The sequence below is a fragment of the Oncorhynchus masou genome, chromosome 27, assembly GCF_036934945.1.
Source record: "Oncorhynchus masou masou isolate Uvic2021 chromosome 27, UVic_Omas_1.1, whole genome shotgun sequence".
Taxonomy (NCBI): domain Eukaryota; kingdom Metazoa; phylum Chordata; class Actinopteri; order Salmoniformes; family Salmonidae; genus Oncorhynchus; species Oncorhynchus masou.
In genome coordinates, this window is record NC_088238.1 from 32,467,209 (window position 1) to 32,485,652 (window position 18,444).

Sequence of the window (18,444 nt, forward strand, 5' to 3'; positions counted from 1 at the left end):
AATTTGAAGAATCTGAAATGTAAAATATATTTTGATTTGTTTAACACTTTTTTGGTTACTACATGTTATTTTATAGTTTTGACTGTAGAAAATAGTTAAAAAAAATAAAGAAAACACTTGAATGAGTAGGTGTGTCAACTTTTGACTGGTACTGTGTATGTTAAATGTTGACTTCAGGAGCATTAGATAATTATCTATGAATGTAAGACGTTTCAGTCAATTCTTTTTTTTATGGGGGCACTTTGAGCACCTGCCCCTCTTCTGTACATGGCCCTGCTCATATGGTTCCAGAGTTGTATCTGAATATAAAGCTGGAATTCTGACCAACAGGGTTGCTCTCTGTATCGCCAGTCTGGTGGACTTTGGAGAAAACGTTCCTCTCATCCAAACTAACTATCACTGTGTATCAGGGAATGTCAAAAAAATAGCCCTCTTTTTCTCCCAAACTGCACAACAGATCTCAAATTGAATGAAGGCCACCTTACAAAGCCTTTATCAACTACTTAAGCAAAAGAAATGTAAGCAATGGTAACTAAGGATTCTGATGATAAGAAAACAGGACAGGTCAACACTCATTTCCTCTCCGACCAATTTACAGCATGTGACATTTTAAATGTTCAAATACATCCAACCTCAGTAAGATCAACCTCCTCCAAATAGTGTGCGCATAACCATATAGACCTGCTGCAAAATTAGGCTACAGAGAGCGAGAGAGAGACTATGCTCTTGCACTTTCCCACAATATCCGTTTTAACTTAGTAATCAATCATTACTTTCAATACAATACCATGATAGATTAATTGATTATTCAAATTACATTGTAACATAATTACATATTTGTTCACCTTTGAGTGTCGCCCACGGTTTTATTTCATTTTACTGACGGTAGAGGGCCCTAGTGTCCTCCGCTTCCGTCTGCAACAGATGCAACGGTATGCAGCACGCCAATGTGTTATCAAAAGCTCAAGTTCAGCAGCGCCACTCCGTGTCTTGCAGCTGACCATCGTTTGGAGATACCTTGACAGTGCTTGTGGTTGACCACCGTTCAGACTGCTTTGATCAGAGGACAAGTAGCGGTGTCCACCTTGCACTCCTCTCTTCGGAACCCTAGGTCCGAATCTGTTGGATTCGAGTCAAGATATCGCCTCTCCTTGTTACAGACTGTAGAAACATTGATTAACTTTTGTTCCTCCATCGCAGCTGCTTTCAGAACAAGGATTGTTTTACATTGACCAACCGTTTGGTGAGTCAACCTTTTATTATGAGATGAAGATTTCTTGTTTCCGTATGGAATGACGTTGGTGTCCAAAAGTAACCTAACTGAAGTCACCTGGTTGTTCATAGGGCTACAACTGTAAAAACGACTTAGTTAGTCAGCTTAGTTTTATTTTATTTCACATGTATTTCTCATTATTTTTCTAAAGTTATTATGCAGTCTCCCTTTCTATTTCCACATACGTGTTGGTTCCACGTCAATAGCATGTCAATGTCAACTGTAGACTAATGATGTGACACATCTCCTACCTACCTGTTGCCAACAACTATGATATATTTTCTACGTTTCATATTGAACAGGAACAAATAATTAAAGCACACTCTTGTCACATGCGGCAGCCTAGTGGTTAGTATGTTGGGTTTGTAACCCACCGAAAGGTAGCTGGTTCGAATACCCGAGCCGACAAAAGTGAAAATCTGTCGCTGTGCCCGTTGGGCAAGGCACTTGACCCTAAATTTGATCCAGGGGCGCCATACTACTCTGGCTGACCCTGTTAAACACATTTCACTGCACCGATCTGGTGTATGTGACATAAAACATCTATATACTAAAGAAAGGGCAATAGACATTTGAACAAATGCATCCCATTGTATTATCACATGCAAATACAACTGTATTTATATCATATCTGTAGGTCTATTAAAATGCTCAAGGAAAGACATTTCATGAGAGCAACATTAAATGAAGATATACATTGTTTTTTCATACTATAAAAACAAACAATGGAGAACTTTGTTTTGGTAAGGCAATACAGTTGTAGTAAGCCCAATAAGGTATTCATAGTCATAAAAAAATGGGTATATCATTAATTGAAACAACTAGAAATGTTACATACTCTGGCTGTATTGTACAAGATGGTCTAATATGTCAGTTACCCCCATCGCCTGTGCAAGCCAAGCAGTGAGAATTATCACATTGCTGCTCATTTCGCATTCATGCCATCTAAGACTTGAGCTGGCTGTGTGGAGTGTTGTGTAACAGATCTGATCTTCTCAGAGCGCACACACACACACACACACTCTCTCTCTCAGAGCAGAGTTCAACACAGGTTTGGCGGGAGGACTGCCAAAAGGCAGCTACTGCTCAATGTGACAGAATTAAATAATGGCATTTTACATTGTGAGATCTTTCAATGTGTATCCCATGATGTGTCCTTCAGCTTTCCATCTGGAAAAATTGGAATGTTATATTATTCAGGCAGGGTGCAGCCTACTGAAATACACACAATTAGCGTTTAACCTTTTCAACAACTTCAACAGAAATTGAACATCGAATTACATCTTTGCTAATGTCATTTGCCACATTGACTCTGATAAACAGTGCATTTATGAACAGTGCACACATCAGACAGGCTTTTAGTGTCCCTTTGGAAAAGCTGTGGTTTTTGGAGGTCTTTCTTTAGCGTGTGGTGCACTATGCTCAAAGCACTCACTCAGGTCTCCACCCAGGGTTTGGAAGCATTCAGCCTGTAATCTGTCTACTGAAGTAACTACGACACACACCACATTCACTGCTGACTCAACGTAAAATGGCATGGGCACCGAGCTCTGGCTTTGGTGTGGAAAGAAAAATAAATGTGCTTATTTTGAATATTTAGACAAGGTCTCAAGTGTACAGCCCTCAGGTGAAATGCCAGCACATTTAATTTTCCTCACCCTCGCTTTTAACAGACTTTGATGGTATTTTCTTAAGCGATGGATCTTAAGGTAGTGTCGAACACAATTTTACAGAGGCATTGCACCTATCGCCCATATCTTCCCTCCACTCCCAGCTCTCTCTTCTCCTTATCGTTCTCTCTCATACACCACCATACAGTTTGCTCTGATCTCACTTTCGCCCAAGGCTCTTTACGGCAGGATTCGTTATTCTTTTTAAACTCCAGATGTGTTCAATTTGTCACCAAGTCTCCCCCGGCCTCTTTTCCCACCTGACCACTTAGCAGCCACTTAACGCAATCCATCACAGGCCTTATTGAGGCTATTCATCTGGCCTCCCCTTTAGGAGACGTCATTGGATTACAGATAGGATAGTGTGGGCCGTGGGGGAACCTGTGGTACACGAAGTTGAGCCAATAAATGGCCAAGGGCCAGGGAAGTGACACTGACGTTAGCAGGGCGAGGGAGTTAAGTGATGGATTCCTCCTCCCCTTCTCCTCGGGTCTATTTGACCAAGGTGGGTGGGTGCTCAGAAGATGCTATCCTCACAGATGGGGAATGTTGTTTAAATGTTGTTGTTACGTTCCAATACGTGTGTCCCCAAACTGAGACAGACGTTGGCGCCAAACGGATAGACCGGGATGTTCCCGTCTAGAACCTTCAACTTCCCTTGGCAGAAGAGAGAAAGTTGTGAGATAGATGATGCTCATTCCTCACACAGCTCCGGAGAGAGAGACAGGGCTTGGCACTGCAGCCCCTAGTGCAGCAGCATAGAGCTGTATAACCCAGAGTGGTGGTGTGGCCTCAGACAGAGGTCTCCTGGCTCTCTGTTTATTGGGTCTGGATGGGGAAATGGAGGGATAGATGATGGGAGGGATGGAGAGGATGACCTCAGCGATGTTGACTGAGACACTCGTTTGCCACTCGAGCACCTTCGGCAGGCTAGGACAGGGCACAGATGGTGCACAATCATACCATATAAGGGCTCAATTTGAGAGGGAAGGCTAGGAGAGTGCTGTGTGACTGTACACAACAAGTCAGTGAGGGAGTGAGTGGTATTGAGGGATGGCTGTCGATGGCACCCGTGCCAGGATCTGAGAGAGATTGCGATTGGCTAATGGGAGGTGATTCAACACACTTCTTGATCTCAGCCAACCTGGTGTCAAATAAACAATGGCTGTGTCTCAAATGGAACTGCATTCCATATATAGTGTACAGGGCCCATACACTGTAGTCAAAAGTGGCTCTCTATGTATGGAATAGGGTGCCATTTGCAACGCAGACAATTTCAATCTGTATATATGGTGTACTGAGCAGCAACCATTTTCTAAATGGGGGGGGGGAACATAGTGCTAGAACATCATTTGGGGCTGCCAGCCCAGGACTTAGACATACGTTTGCACTATGTGATAATTAAAGTGTTTTATTTCTCTAGTGTGCATTCATTTCCTGTCATTCCCCGTCAAAAGGTGTTCCCCGTCAAAAGGTGAAGCAATGCACTGTGTGTGATGTTTCGAGTTTATTTCTGTCCGTTTTCTTCAGCGCTAGCAACAACACAGCCTGGCTGGTTTCTAGCTAAAGAGATTAGTGCAGAATTGACTGCTATTTAGAGCACTGAAACATTTGCTTTATTTCTGAATGAATAATTCAGAAGACTGCCCTCCCACATATGCTCTCCCTCCCACACCAGCTCAGATACTAATGCAGCTGCTAACAGCCTTCCACGGAAGAAAAAGGAGTATGTGACTCATATCAGTGGTGATGCTGTTGCCCGCGGTAACGCTTCTGCAGATGGGTCTCATCCATCACTTCAGTAGGTGTGTGTCTGTGTGTGTCAGGGCTAAGCCATTGATAAACAGGAGCCACAGTACCCTGACACATCCACAGCTTCTCGGAGAGATTCACTTTGCCTCACCCTCCCCAGTGATATGGAGCTCGTTCATATAATAAAAGACTATCAGAATGAGGATAACCAGAAATACCTGCAGCCACCTGTTCCCTTGAGCCAAAATGGCTTCCAGCACATTGAGGGTATATTAATTAGCACACCATTGACAGCCATTTCACAGCCTCAAAATAAATTACACCTGGGTTCTCAATACAAAGAAAGCTATAGAGAACACAACACTTACACATATTATATATTTCTTTAATGCATTAGACATAAAAAAAAATCTCAGATCCAGACCTCATCCCACATAAACCAGATGACCTCGAATCGCGTGCCTTTTCCATTTTTACGACTCACTGCCTTGGAAATTGTATATCAAAGGCTTCTCGCCTGTCATTTCACATTGCTTCAGATCCCAGCAGGAAATACATCTAAGTTCATTTGTGACAAGCTGTTTCATATTAAAGCCTTAATCCCGTATTTGATGGTTTGCTTTCCCAGACATCCCAGCTCCCGTGTCTGGAACTGAGGATGGGTGGCTGAACCCGGAACCCGCTGTGTGATCTATCGGCTTTGATTGGTCCGTTCTGGTTCCGGTCGCTACCTGCTGCCATGGCGAAGAGTCCCGAGATGAAGCTGGCCGTTTTCGGTAGAGCAGGAGTGGGTAAATCAGGTAGGAGGACCACTGACTGACTGCCTGTCTGTCTTTCCATGTTTGTGTATTTCCATGTTTGTCTTTCTATTTGTTAATCTATTGGAGTGAGTCGGTGAGATATATGGCTTGTGGCCTTATTTTTGTTAGAAGAGCAGTATTTGTTTTAGTTCCCACGTTTCAGTGACGATTACACAAACTATCTACTAAATCAACCGCTGATTGTTGTTCTGGTCTGAAGTGCCTTACTTTACCCAAGTCAATTCAACACATTCTGAATCAGTTCAACACAAACTGTCAAAACTCTCCTGTATATCCTAATGCACATGTCAAACAGGGGTCACCATATTTAGTATGCTGTTTATTATGATATCTGCAGTAGCTAACAAGATAATGAAGAGCATATGTCTCTTGCACGGCACAATTGAAGACAGATTGCTCTCGATGGTGTTGGAAGATATTTATTTGAATGTTATCCATGTTTAAGAAGGCCATTATGTAACACTGATGTCTGTGAAGGTCAAATAAGGGACTGTTTTGGAAACTGCGGAAAGATGCCAAATGATTCCATGAAAACCCGTATAGAACCATATGTACTGTACAGCAGGTTGTTTTGCAATGAACATGTATTATTAACCACTAATAGGTCATGTGGAATAAGGATTACCGCTTCTATAAAAGGGAAGTACGTTTTACAGCCCAGCCCTGTATATTGCAAGACTTCACACACATTATCCTCCTGTGACAGCCAAACTCAACTGGCGGACCACGGTCCGGTTCCAGACCCAGTTAAGGGTCAATACGGACCGAAACATCATTTAGTTCTATAAAAGTCAATAATTTTTCGATGGCTTTAAAAAAACAAAACGTAATTCTTCCCACAACCAATGTGCCTAATATGCAGTGAGTCCGTAGCCCTTGTGAAAAGTGCCAATGTTACATCGGATCGATATTACCATTGTCGTATCTCCTAAACACTGGGTTGAGAACAAACTAGATTAACCAACTCAAATCCCCTATGAGAGGTCCACCAAAGTTCATGTCGATTCCCTGACAGCCCAACAACATGCAATGGAGTATTCACTGACAATAGCCTGGGTTTTGGGAAAACACGAAAAAACATTTTCTGATGCTAAGATGGTAAAATAATAATGTGTGAAGTTGCTGACACCTTGCTTGAAGGTAACAAAATAATTAGCTTAGGGAAAGATCAGATCCCACTGTCAGATTCCACAGCAATGAGAACTGAAATATTAGCTGAAGATTTGACTTCACAACTTGATGAGGCTATTCAGAATGCACCATGCATTTCATTAGCTGTGGATGAATCAACAGAAAACATTGGTAATGCCCAGCTTCTGGTGTTTGTCAGATTGTATAATGAAGCAAAGAAGAATTTCTGTGAGGAGCTGTTGGGCTTAACAAATCCAGAAGCACCCGCGCGGGGAGATGATACCCATGAGACCTTCAAATGGATGCTGACAAAAAGGGGGATAGATCTGAAGTCCGTGGTCTCCATAACAACAGATGGCGCTCCAGCCTTGATAGGAAAAGAGAGGGGTGGCTGGTTGTACGTTTTGAAAGAGGACCACCCTAAACCTGACGACATACCATTGCATCACCCATCAATCTGTCCTGTGTGCCAGTCTGGGAAAAGAGTGATTCTATAAGGTCATGACAACGATGATGAACTTTTTGAGAGCAACATCATCCCTATAACACCGCCTGCTACGAGGCTTTCTGACAGAGACCAATGCCATTTGTATTACTTACTATGGCTCAGCAAAGGCAGGGTTTTGGAATGCTTTTGGGCCATTCGGGAGGAAATGCAAGCTTTCTTATTAGAGCAAAAGAGTGAGAAGGCAACTCGGTTATCTGAGTTTTTGGAAGATGAGAAGACGGTGACGGGGACTGCTGACCAGTTGCATTTTTGACAGACATTACATCACACCTTAACAATGTTACGCTGCAGGGACGGGACAAAAGTGTGTGATCTAACAGCTGTCCGGGCTTTCCAGAGGAAATTTGAGCTTTTCCAGAATGATCTCCAGGGAGAACTTGTCCACTTCCTCAATCTTCTGGTGCAAATGCAGGGAGACTAAGATGTTCCCAACCATGTTGATTTCATCCAGAAGCTAATGGATAACTTCAAGGCTTGCTTTGATGACTTCACTGTTGGAAGAGAGCTACTGCTGCTCATCCAGAACCCCAAAATGGAGCTGATTGAGCTGCAAGAAAGTGTGGCTTTGAAGGAGCAGGCTTGTGATTGGGACCCTGTCACTTTCTGGGGAAAGACTGTGCCTGCAGTTGATGTCCTTGTTCTCAAAACAACTGGTACTACACATCCTGACCATGTTTGGCTCCACATACAGCTGTAAATCAGTCTTCTCCACAATGACTTTTCTTAAAAAAACAAATACCTCACCAGTGATCACCTGTACCAGTGTCTCAGAGTTGGTGTCACATAATTTGTGCCAAAGTTCAAAGCACTGGCAGGAGACGGTGCAATTTCTCTCGTTGATACAAGGTCAAGTCCCAGAGTGGCTTATACATGAATATTGCCCACAGTGACTTTCTGAGCATTCAGATTATTTTTGTTCAACTACATTTCTCCTTTGTTCTCCAGAAAACATGCCATCACTAACACAGTCTGCTGCCTACATACAGACTTGAAATCATTGGCCACTCTAACAAATGAATAACTAGTCACTTTATTAATGGCACTTTAATAATGATGTTTTCATATCTTGCATTACTCATCCCATATGTATATACTGTATTTTATACCATCTTGCCTATGACGCTCGGTCATTGCTCATCCGTATATTTATATGTACATTTTCGTATTCCATAGAGAAGTACAAGCATTTCACTACACTTGAATTTCTCTTTTAATGAGTCGGACGAGAGGGATTTCCTCCAGACACCCGAACAGGTCCTCTTCCCCGTCATTCGCAGGAGAAAAAGACGGAAGAGGTATCTCGGAAAGAGATTGGAGTGCCTTGTGAGGATCTGCCGACGAGTGGCTAATCTGCCTTTGTACATTGGCCAATAGTACAGATGGCAATCGCTGGATAATAAATTGGTCGAACTAAAAGCACGTATATCCTACCAACAGGACTTTAACTGTAATCTTATGTTTCACTAAGTCGTAGCTGAAGGGTGACATGAATAACATACAGCTGGCGGGTTATACACTGTATTGGCAGGATAGAACAGTAGCCTCTAGGTGGAGGTCTATGTATATTTGTAAACAGCTGGTGCACGATATCTAAGGAAGTCAAGGTTTTGCTCGCCTGAGGTATCTCATGATAAGCTGTAGACCACACTAGTTACCTAGAGTTTTTATCTGTATTTTTCATAGCTGTCTACATACCAACACAGATCGATGCTGGCACTAATACCGCACTCAGTAAGCTGTGTAAGGCCATAAGCAAACAGGAAAATGCTCATCCAGAGGCAGCGCTCCTAGTAGCCGAGGACTTCAATGCAGGGATACTTAAGTAGTTTTACCTAATTTCTACCAGCATGTTAAATGTGCAAGCAGAGGGGGCAAAAGATTCTAGACCACATTTACTCCACACACAGAGACATCTACGAAGCCAGCCCTCCATTTGGCAAATTTGACCATAATTCTATCCTCCGATTCCTGCTTACAAGCAAAAATTAAAGCAGGAAGCACCAGTGACGAGATAAATAAAAAAGTGGTCAGATGAAGCAGATGCTAAGCTACAGGACTGTTTTGCTAGCACAGACTGGAATAAGTTCCTGGATTACTCCGATGGCATTGAGGAGTACACCACATCAGTCACTGGATTTATCAATAAGTGAATCAATGATGTCGTCCCCACAGTGACTTACTTGCATACCCCAACCAGAAGCCATGGATTACAGGCAACATCCGTACTGAGCTAAGGGGTAGAGCTGCCACTTTCAAGGAGCGGGACTCCGACTCTTTTCTCTGTATACATCAATGATGTTGCTCTTGCTGCTGGTGACTCTCTGATCCACCTCTACGCAGACGACACCATTCTGTATACTTCTGTCCCTTCTTTGGACACTGTGTTAACTAACCTCCAGATGAGCTTCAATGCCATACAACTCTCCTTCCGTGGCCTCCAACTGCTCTTAAATGCAAGTAAAACTAAATGCATGCTCTTCAACTGCTCGCTGCCCACACCTGCCCGCCCGCCTGCCCAGCATCACTACTTAGGACGGTTCTGACATTTACAAAATAGCCCCCAACACTCTACTCAACAAATTGGATGCAGTCTCTCACAGTGCCATCCGTTTTGTCACCAAAGCCCCATATACTACCCACCATTGCGACCTGTATGCTCTCGTTGGCTGGCCCTTGCTTCATATTCGTCGCCAAACCCACTGGCTCCAGGAAATCTAAGTCTTTGCTAGTTAAAGCACCGCCTTATCTCAGCTCACTTGTCACCATAGCAGCACCCACCCGTAGCACGCGCTCCAGCAGGTATATTTCACTGGTCAATCCCAAAGCCAATTCCTCCTTCGGCCACCTTTCCTTCCAGTTCTCTGCTGCCAAATACTGGAACGAACTGCAAAAATCACTGAAGCTGGAGACTCATATCTCCATCACACTGTGCAGCAGGGTAGCCTAGTGGTTAGAGCGTTGGAATAGTAATCGAAAGGTTGCAAGTTCGAATCCCCGAGCTGACAAGGTACAAATCTGTCATTCTGCCCCTGAACAGGCAGTTAACCCACTGTTCCTAGGCCGTCATTGAAAATAAGAATTTGTTCTTAACTGACTTGCCTAGTAAAATAAAGGTTAAATAAATAAAAAAACTAGCTTTAAGCACCAGCTGTGAGAGCAGCTCATAGATCACTACACCTGTACATAGCCCATCTATAATTAGCCCATTCAACTACCTTATCCCCATACTGTTATCTATTTTGCTCATTTACACCCTAGAATCTCTACTTGTACACTCATCTTCTGCACATCTATCACTCCAGTGTGTAATTGCTATATTGTAATTATTTTGCCACTATGGCCTATTTATGGCCTTTTTTGCCTATTTTGCCACTGGCCTGCCTGGTTAAAAAAAATGTAATATTAAATAACCCGGAAGCTTATAAGAAATCCCGCTATTCCCTCTGACGAACCATCAAACAGGCAAAGCGTCAATACAGTACTAAGATCGAATCGTACTACACCAGCTCCGACACTCGTCTGATGTGGCAGGGCTTGCAAACTATTACAGATTACAAAGGGAAGCACAGCCGAGAGCTGCCCAGTGACACGAGCCTACCAGACGAGCTAAACTACTTCTATGCTCTCTTCGAGGCAAGTAACACTGAAACATGCATGAGAGCATCAGCTGAAGACTGTGTGATCATGCAGTCATTGATGTACTGGGCCATACTCCCAGTACATCACTGGGGCCAAGCTTCCTGCCATCCAGGACCTCTATACCAGGCGGTGTCAAAGGAAGGCCCTAAAAATTGTCAGACTCCAGCCACCCTAGTCAAAGACTGTTCTCTTTGCTACCGCACGTCAAGCGGTGCCGGAGCGCCAAGTCTTGGTCCAAGAGGCTTCTCAACAGCTTCTACCCCCAAGCCATAAGACTACTGAACATCAAATCAACTGGCTACCTAGACTATATGCATCCCCCCCCTCTTTTACGCTGCTGCTACTCTCTTATTATCTATGCATAAGTCACTGTAATAACTCTACCCATGTATATATTACCTTGACTAACCTGTGCCCCCGCACATTGACTCTGTACCGGTACCACCTGTATATAGCCTCGCTATTGTTATTTTACTGCTGCTCTTTAATTATTAGTTTCTTTTCTTTTCTTAATGCATTGTTATTTAAGGGCTTGTAAGTAAGAATTTCACTTCTGATCATGTTTGACTTTCTCAGAAACAAATATTCAAAACCACATGACTTTCAACACATTACTCCTAATAAATGAGAGAGATGTACTACTCTCCAGCACAGACTGTACTGATAAAAGTCTGAGGAAAAGGAGTGAGGAGATGTTTAGGCTAGCAGCTTTGGGATGTATCAGGCACCAGTTTGTGAAACAATTTCCCTTGACTCCATCTACACTTGAAAGAAAATGGAGGTACGATCAAGTGTAATGTATTACATAAATAAAGCGAATTGGATGGAAAATTGTGAAAAAATGCACAAAATTGTTCTTGAATCTACCAAAAATAATTTAGAGTTTACCAAATTATATTTTGAGAGGAAGCAAAACGTTTAAAATATACAGAAATACCTGTGTGAAGGCCAACTTACAGAAGAGGATCTTTTTGAGGCAATAAAATCTTTTCAGTCTGGAAAAACACCAGGGCTTGACGGTATACCAGTAGAAGTATATCAGACCTTTTTGATGTACTCAAAGATCCAGTATTGGCATGTTTTACTCTTATACAAATGGTAGACTTTCAGGTACCAAGGTAACAAGAAGTTCTGATTTCATTACTACTAAAACATGACCCAGGTGGTAAGTATAAAGATCCAGTACATTTAAAAAACTGGATGCCACTATAACACTTCAATGTTATGATGTGAAAATCCTGGTGAAATGCATAGAATAAAAAGGTTTTACCAGATGATGTTCATCCTGATCAGACAGTTTTTTTTACATGGACGATATATTGGAGATAATACACAACAATTACTTGAAACAAGTGAACATTATGAAACATCGAAGATACCAGGCCTGGTCTTCATAGCAGATTTTGAAAAGGCGTTTGATAAAGTACAACTAGAATGGGCCAAAATTCACCCAACTTATTGTGGGAAGCTTGTGGAAGGCTACCTGAAACGTTTGACCCAAGTTAAACAATTTAAAGGCAATGCTATCAAATACTAATTGAGTGTATGTACACTTCTGACCCACTGGGAATGTGATGAAAGAAATAAAAGCTGAAATAAATAATTCTCTCTACTATTATTCTGACATTTCACATTCTTAAAATAGTGGTGATCCTAACTGACCTAAGACGGGGAATATTTACTAGGATTACAGGAATTGTGAAAAACTGAGTTTTAAATGTATTTGGCTAAGGTATATGTTAACTTCTGTATATGTAGCAAAAAGAAAAGCGACAATAAAAATGTCCTTCAAAGAGGGTTAATAATAAAAAGTAAAACAACTTGAAAGAAGAGGTCCAACGTATCAGTATGGTTCTCAAAGGTTCAGCTTTGCAAATCTGAGACTGACGTCTTTGACCAAAGAGAGCGAATGGCAGCTGAAAATTGTTGACAGCCGCCTCCAACGTCAATTACAAGAGAAAGTTACCACCGAGTGAAATGAGTATGACGAAACATTGGCACTTGGCTAAAGCTAAGTGCTTTTTCTAATTTTCTGAACAATTCTGCAGAATCCGATGTCAATTATACCCAGCTATGAACCCAACTTAGCAAGTAGAGGAAGATATACTGTGCATGTTGTGTTTTTCAACCATATAGGCTTACTTGCATTCAGCAAGTCCGGGGTTATCAGTGGATGAGGAGAGAGTTTGAGTCAGAGAGAAGGTGGGTGTGATTGCTTTCTGAGAATTTATCGGTAGCCTGGTTAACCTGACAGAACCACTGTAGTGTTTCCCGGAAGCTAAGACCCGGAGATTAATTGCAAATTGACACTTGCATTAAGGATTTTAGGGTTTGAGTAGAAAGTGCAGTAGCCCATTACTCTTCTGACAACCCACACTGAGCCACACACATGCATGCACGGACGCACTTGTAGACTCTGCCCTAATTTATGTGCTCTCTGTCACCTGGAGCTGCATGTCAAATGGTGCAGGAACACAAGGAAAACACAAAAGGACAATGCCCAAGGACAAGTAAGCCATTCCCCCTCTGAGTGGCCAAAATGTGTCTCTCCTTTACAGTAGCCTGAGGATTGACTATTGAATGTGGGATGATACTAGACATGGATACTATAGTGTTATCCTATCTGAATCTTGTCCCCTAAAGAGGACTCTGAAGCTATCTATATGTATGTATGTATGATCTCTGTGGTTACTTGCATCTGTAAAGGGTGAACTTTAAATGACTCTATGCAAAGGGATTTTATTCTCCTCTCAGGAATGATTTACATTGGTCTTATCCCTCATACAAGTCTTTAAATGCTGTGACACCATTTGGAGATTGAGCCTGGTAGTCAGGTTACTGTAAACTTGGTATCGTTTCATTGGTGGTTGTTTTTTTATTTTTATTTTTTTTATAATTGAACCTTTTATTTAACTAGGTAAGTCGGTTAGGAACAAATTCTTATTTACAATCACGGCTCACACCGGCCAAACCCAGACGACGCCGGGCCAATTGTTCGCCGCCCTATGGGACTCCCAATCACAGCCGGTTACGATACAGCCTGGATTCTAACTTGTAGTGTCTACTGACGCCTCAAGCACTGAGATGCAGTGCCCTAGACCGCTGCGCCACTTCAGATGCTATACATTGAATTAAATGCATTTTGTCCTCTCTTATCCCGTATCCATTCCATGGAGGAAGGTTGTATGATCAATTCTCATTACCTAGGCATCTCTTTGTCCATGCTTTGTCTTGTAAGTTAACCTTAGGCTCTATATGCCTAGAATGCTTTTGTTAATGTCAGCATTGCCTTGTAACTTAAGTGTTATGCCTTGCATGTGAATCCATTCATTTTACAAAGTAATTAAATACACTTGTATTTAGAATTCAATTTAAGTATTTCTTGATTGCCTAGTACTGTAACTTAACTATTAGTCTCTTCCACATTGCAAAATATTATTTATGAAGTGAGAAACATTTTAATAGGTTCATTGCTTAGTCTTACTATGAGTCGCATATGTGAGGTACACTACACACTCGCACACTTGAAAGGGGATGATTCTTTTTGTGGTCTCTTCAATAAGTTGTTCCTAACATAGATTCTCGATGGGGTGGTATAACATCAGGTTACTCAGACCTCTTTCAGAGCTCACAAATGTTTTGTTGATGACTATGATAGTCAGGATAACATACACAGTTACACACATCCCACAGACTATATGGGTGCAGGAGAATAGCAGGTGAAGATGTAGGCCCAAAGGTATTTTATTAGTTATTGCAGTATGAGTTGGCACAAAAACATTATGGCTTCAGTCCAAACCTGCCCCCCCCCCCCCCTCTTCCTCAAAAGGAATCTCCTTACATTTGAGTACACAGCACATCTTCTGCCTGTGTCTCCAATTGATTTTCAGACAGTCAGCATCACCTCCCTTTCCTTCTTGGTCTCCTGGAGACCGGATGATATTAATGGGCTCTATTTCTGTAAGGGAACGGGAGTGTGACTGCATGCAAATGTTACACATGCACAATCACTGGGTTGTTGGCCAGCAGAAAACATTTCCCATCGTAATCAGAAGATTGGTTGGTTCAGGGAAAGGGACGTTTCTTGGCTTGAGGAGGACTGTGTGTGTACATGTTTGTGAGACTTGGTTGGTTAAAAAAAAATCTTACACAGACACCCGGGTTTAATAAAGATGCAGAGTATTGTCTAACCCTGATTGGTTTGTTCAGGGAATGGCAAGGGACATTTCTTGGCTTGAGAACAATGTGTTTGTGAGACTTGGTTTTGATTGGTTGGAGAGATGTCTTGATCTCCTTAGACACACATAGACCCAGGTCTAATAAAGCAACAGAGTATATTGACAGACTGTGTGGATAGTCTGTTCCAGCACTTCTCAGGCTTTGGTTTATTGACTCACTGGAGAGATGCTGGAGTCTGGAGATGCTATTTGTCAAACACACACACACTGGCATGCACACAAACTGACACACACACACACACACACACACTCATGAGATGTCAGCGTGGCTCCGGCAGTGTGGTGTTTTTATTTGGGAGTCCAAATAAAGTGGAAACAAGGTTTATTGAGTGCGAAATGTGGCCCCATCAATGGGCCAGTCTGCTAGATCCCTGAACATCCTGCCTCTCTCCCTCCGCTCCCTCCATCCCTGCCTGACGGAGAAGAAAAGATAACAATAATAAAGTCTCCTGCCCGTTGCTCTCCTCTTCGCCTCTCAGCCTAGAAACACTGCTGTTTATGGTTTCTAACCCAACGCCTCAAGAAGACCATGAATCAGCTTAATGTAAGTGTCTTGTTAAAGAGATATGTAAACAGTATTTCACGCCGAAAGGGCAAGGATGAGGAGTTGGGCCTTTGGAAAACAAAGAAACTGGCAGGTATTGCTGCCCCGAAGATGAACATCTGCTACATTTCAGGTGGTTATATTTTAGACCACACAGTCAGTGTGTTATTTTGTTGTAGTCTTATTTTTTTATGACATTCTGGGAACAGGACCCCCCCCCCCCCCCACAGGTCTTTGTTTTTATGACATGCCCTTCTAATACAAGTACATGCACACGCATTAAAACCCAAAGTTCTTTGGAGGATACACCAGATAGAATGGCCATATGGTCTATAGCCAGTTACTCTGGTAGTGGCAGGGTAGCCTAGTGGTTAGAGCGTTGGACTAGTAACCGGAAGGTTGCGAGTTCAAACCCCCGAGCTGACAAATCTGTTGTTCTGCTCCTGAACAGGCAGTTAACCCACTGTTCCCAGGCCGTCATTGAAAATAAGAATTTGTTCTTAACTGACTTGCCTGGTTAAATAAAGGTAAAATTAAAAAAAAAATAAAAAAAATTAAAGAAACATGCCAGCTCTGCTCAGTTAACTGAGAACAAGCAAATTGCTGTCATCAGGGAATGCAAAAACCACCAAACAGAAGAAGACTAACTCTTCAAAATGATTACTTCACGAGTAGCTTCCCGAGACGGCTAGTCTTGAAAGTAATGGCATTTTGTTTTCTCAACTTCTTTCATAATCCTCCCTGAACAACCAATGTCAATTAACAGATCGCAGACGCTCTAATCCGGATTCAAATTGAGGCAGCTAATATGTGCATGTTAGTGTTTCTCAATGCCTGTATTTAACTATTAAAGGACACCGATAACCTCATCGATTGACAGTCATTTGTGAATTCAGTTAGTGTAGAATTGTTTCTGAACAGGATAAAAGAGAATGGCTCTATGCACTGATCCATCTCAAGTCATTTGTGATGTACTACTTGAAGGGTAAATCTTAACTTCTGCGTAAGTCATGCATTGATGTCAAATGGGGCATCTAAGTGAGAATTTCACTTCAGTGAAAGTTACGATTCACCTCCATTGCTAGTGCTGTTACGGTGACCATCTTACCGCCACACTGGCAGTCAAATTCCACATGACCGTTTAGTCACGGTAACTAGGCTTCTCCAAGCTCTGATGCTGCTGCTCCCATGAGCTCACGTTGCACAACATTCTATAGGCTATGTAATTGCGTGAGAAAATAGTTTTGATGTGCTCTATTAAAAAAAGAGGCTAAGCCTGCTATATTCTCAACTTTCCTAATATTAAGCAAATTTCATATATGACGTATTATTTTCTCCTGCCCCTTTTCTGAAACAGGGGCATGATAATGGTCCATTCTAAATCGACTAATTTCACACATATATTATTTAGTATATGTAAAGACCAGATTAAATTAAGAATAGTCTGATGGGTGACATCAGCCTATCACTTGTGAATGATGTATTATGCTATCACTTGTGAATGATGTATTATGCTATCACTTGTGAATGATGTATTATGCTATCACTTGTGAATGATGTATTATGCTATCACTTGTGAATTTTTGCCCAGCATGTGCAGTAAGGCAAGAAACAGCATTCCTTTTTTTTGTGCTACTTATTCAAATCATAGTCACACTTCATGTAGCCTAGCCCATAGGCCAATATGTTGATAGGCTTTGTATTGCTGGGGGTTACCTTGGGGTCATGATAGGGGCTGCACAAAATGATGGATGTATTATAATAATTTATTATGCTTATGTAGTATTAATAAAAGGGGAAGGGTTATAAAACCCTCTCCCGCTACATTTTATAGGGTCCTGTACCACAGATGACCAATATAGGCATGATAAGGTTTAATACTGTCCAACAGTTCTTTTCTAGTCTCTGCCTCTCATAGAAACGGTCTGAGCAGATGTGTGAGCCATTGCGGTCAAAACTGGGTGTCTGTGAGAAAGTGCCTCAAGGCTAAAAGAGATACACAGACTCCGGCAGGGAAGTAAATAGATAAGAGACATGTCAGACATACCACTAAGCCACACGTGAATGGAAAATTACTGCTGAGCCCTTAGAAAACACTGGACTATTGTTTTGTTTTTTCCTGCACATTTGTATAACTGTATATGCATGGGCTTGGTCTCATGAGTAGGTGTTGATGTAGGCAGTTACACCACTAGGGGTTGACTGCAAGTATATTAAAACTTTTACCTGTTTTATTTTGCAGAACTTACTCAAACATACGTGCTGTGTTTCCATTGTCAACTTCTCTCTGCAATTGCATTAATAAAGGTTGAATTGATTTATTTAAAGATGATCTTGTCTGTCTGACTGTTTTCACCAATTAGCCAATGATTGACAAGGAACCAAACCCTTACAGTATCACAACTAAGGTGGCCAAATAACTTCTTAAAATGAAGCACATTAATTCTGCGTTTACAACCGGTGTAGAGCCTTACTGGCATACATAGGCGGCGTGTGAGTTTCAAGTTTGGGGAAGATAATTTTCACCATAAAAATGCACCTTTTTATAATAAAGCATTACATGCATAGTCGCATTGGCGGTCACTTTTGAGAATGGTGTTTTCCCGCTAATTGATTGCATTTGGGAACATTCGCACTTTAGCCTACTGTCGTGTGTGCATTACTGCGCCTATAGTGTGAAGAAATTGCCTAATAGTTTCTCAAATTTTTAAGCTAAACTTTCGGCACTGTTGCATCAGCCTCATTGCTTTGGGAGAAAAAAATTGGATACGAGTGGTTGTATTAATTTGGGGTCTATTGCATCCCACAACTGTCCCAGAGTATGTTTTGGAATATTTATTTCTTGCACAGGACAAGTTGACCAATGGA

The 18,444-nt window shown here is 41.9% G+C and overlaps 1 protein-coding gene across 2 annotated transcripts in view; it reads left to right on the forward strand.

Moving 5' to 3' along the window:
• The first annotated feature begins 967 nt into the window (after positions 1 to 967).
• LOC135516018 (ras-related and estrogen-regulated growth inhibitor-like) overlaps positions 968 to 18,444 on the forward strand; it is a 59,528-nt gene continuing 42,051 nt past the window's right edge. For both annotated transcript variants that reach the window (XM_064939978.1, XM_064939979.1), the window contains exons 1-2: positions 968 to 1,243; positions 5,324 to 5,495. In XM_064939978.1, coding sequence (XP_064796050.1) covers positions 5,435 to 5,495 — 61 coding nt within the window. In that variant the 5' untranslated portion in view covers positions 968 to 1,243; positions 5,324 to 5,434. The remainder of the gene's footprint in view (positions 1,244 to 5,323; positions 5,496 to 18,444) is intronic.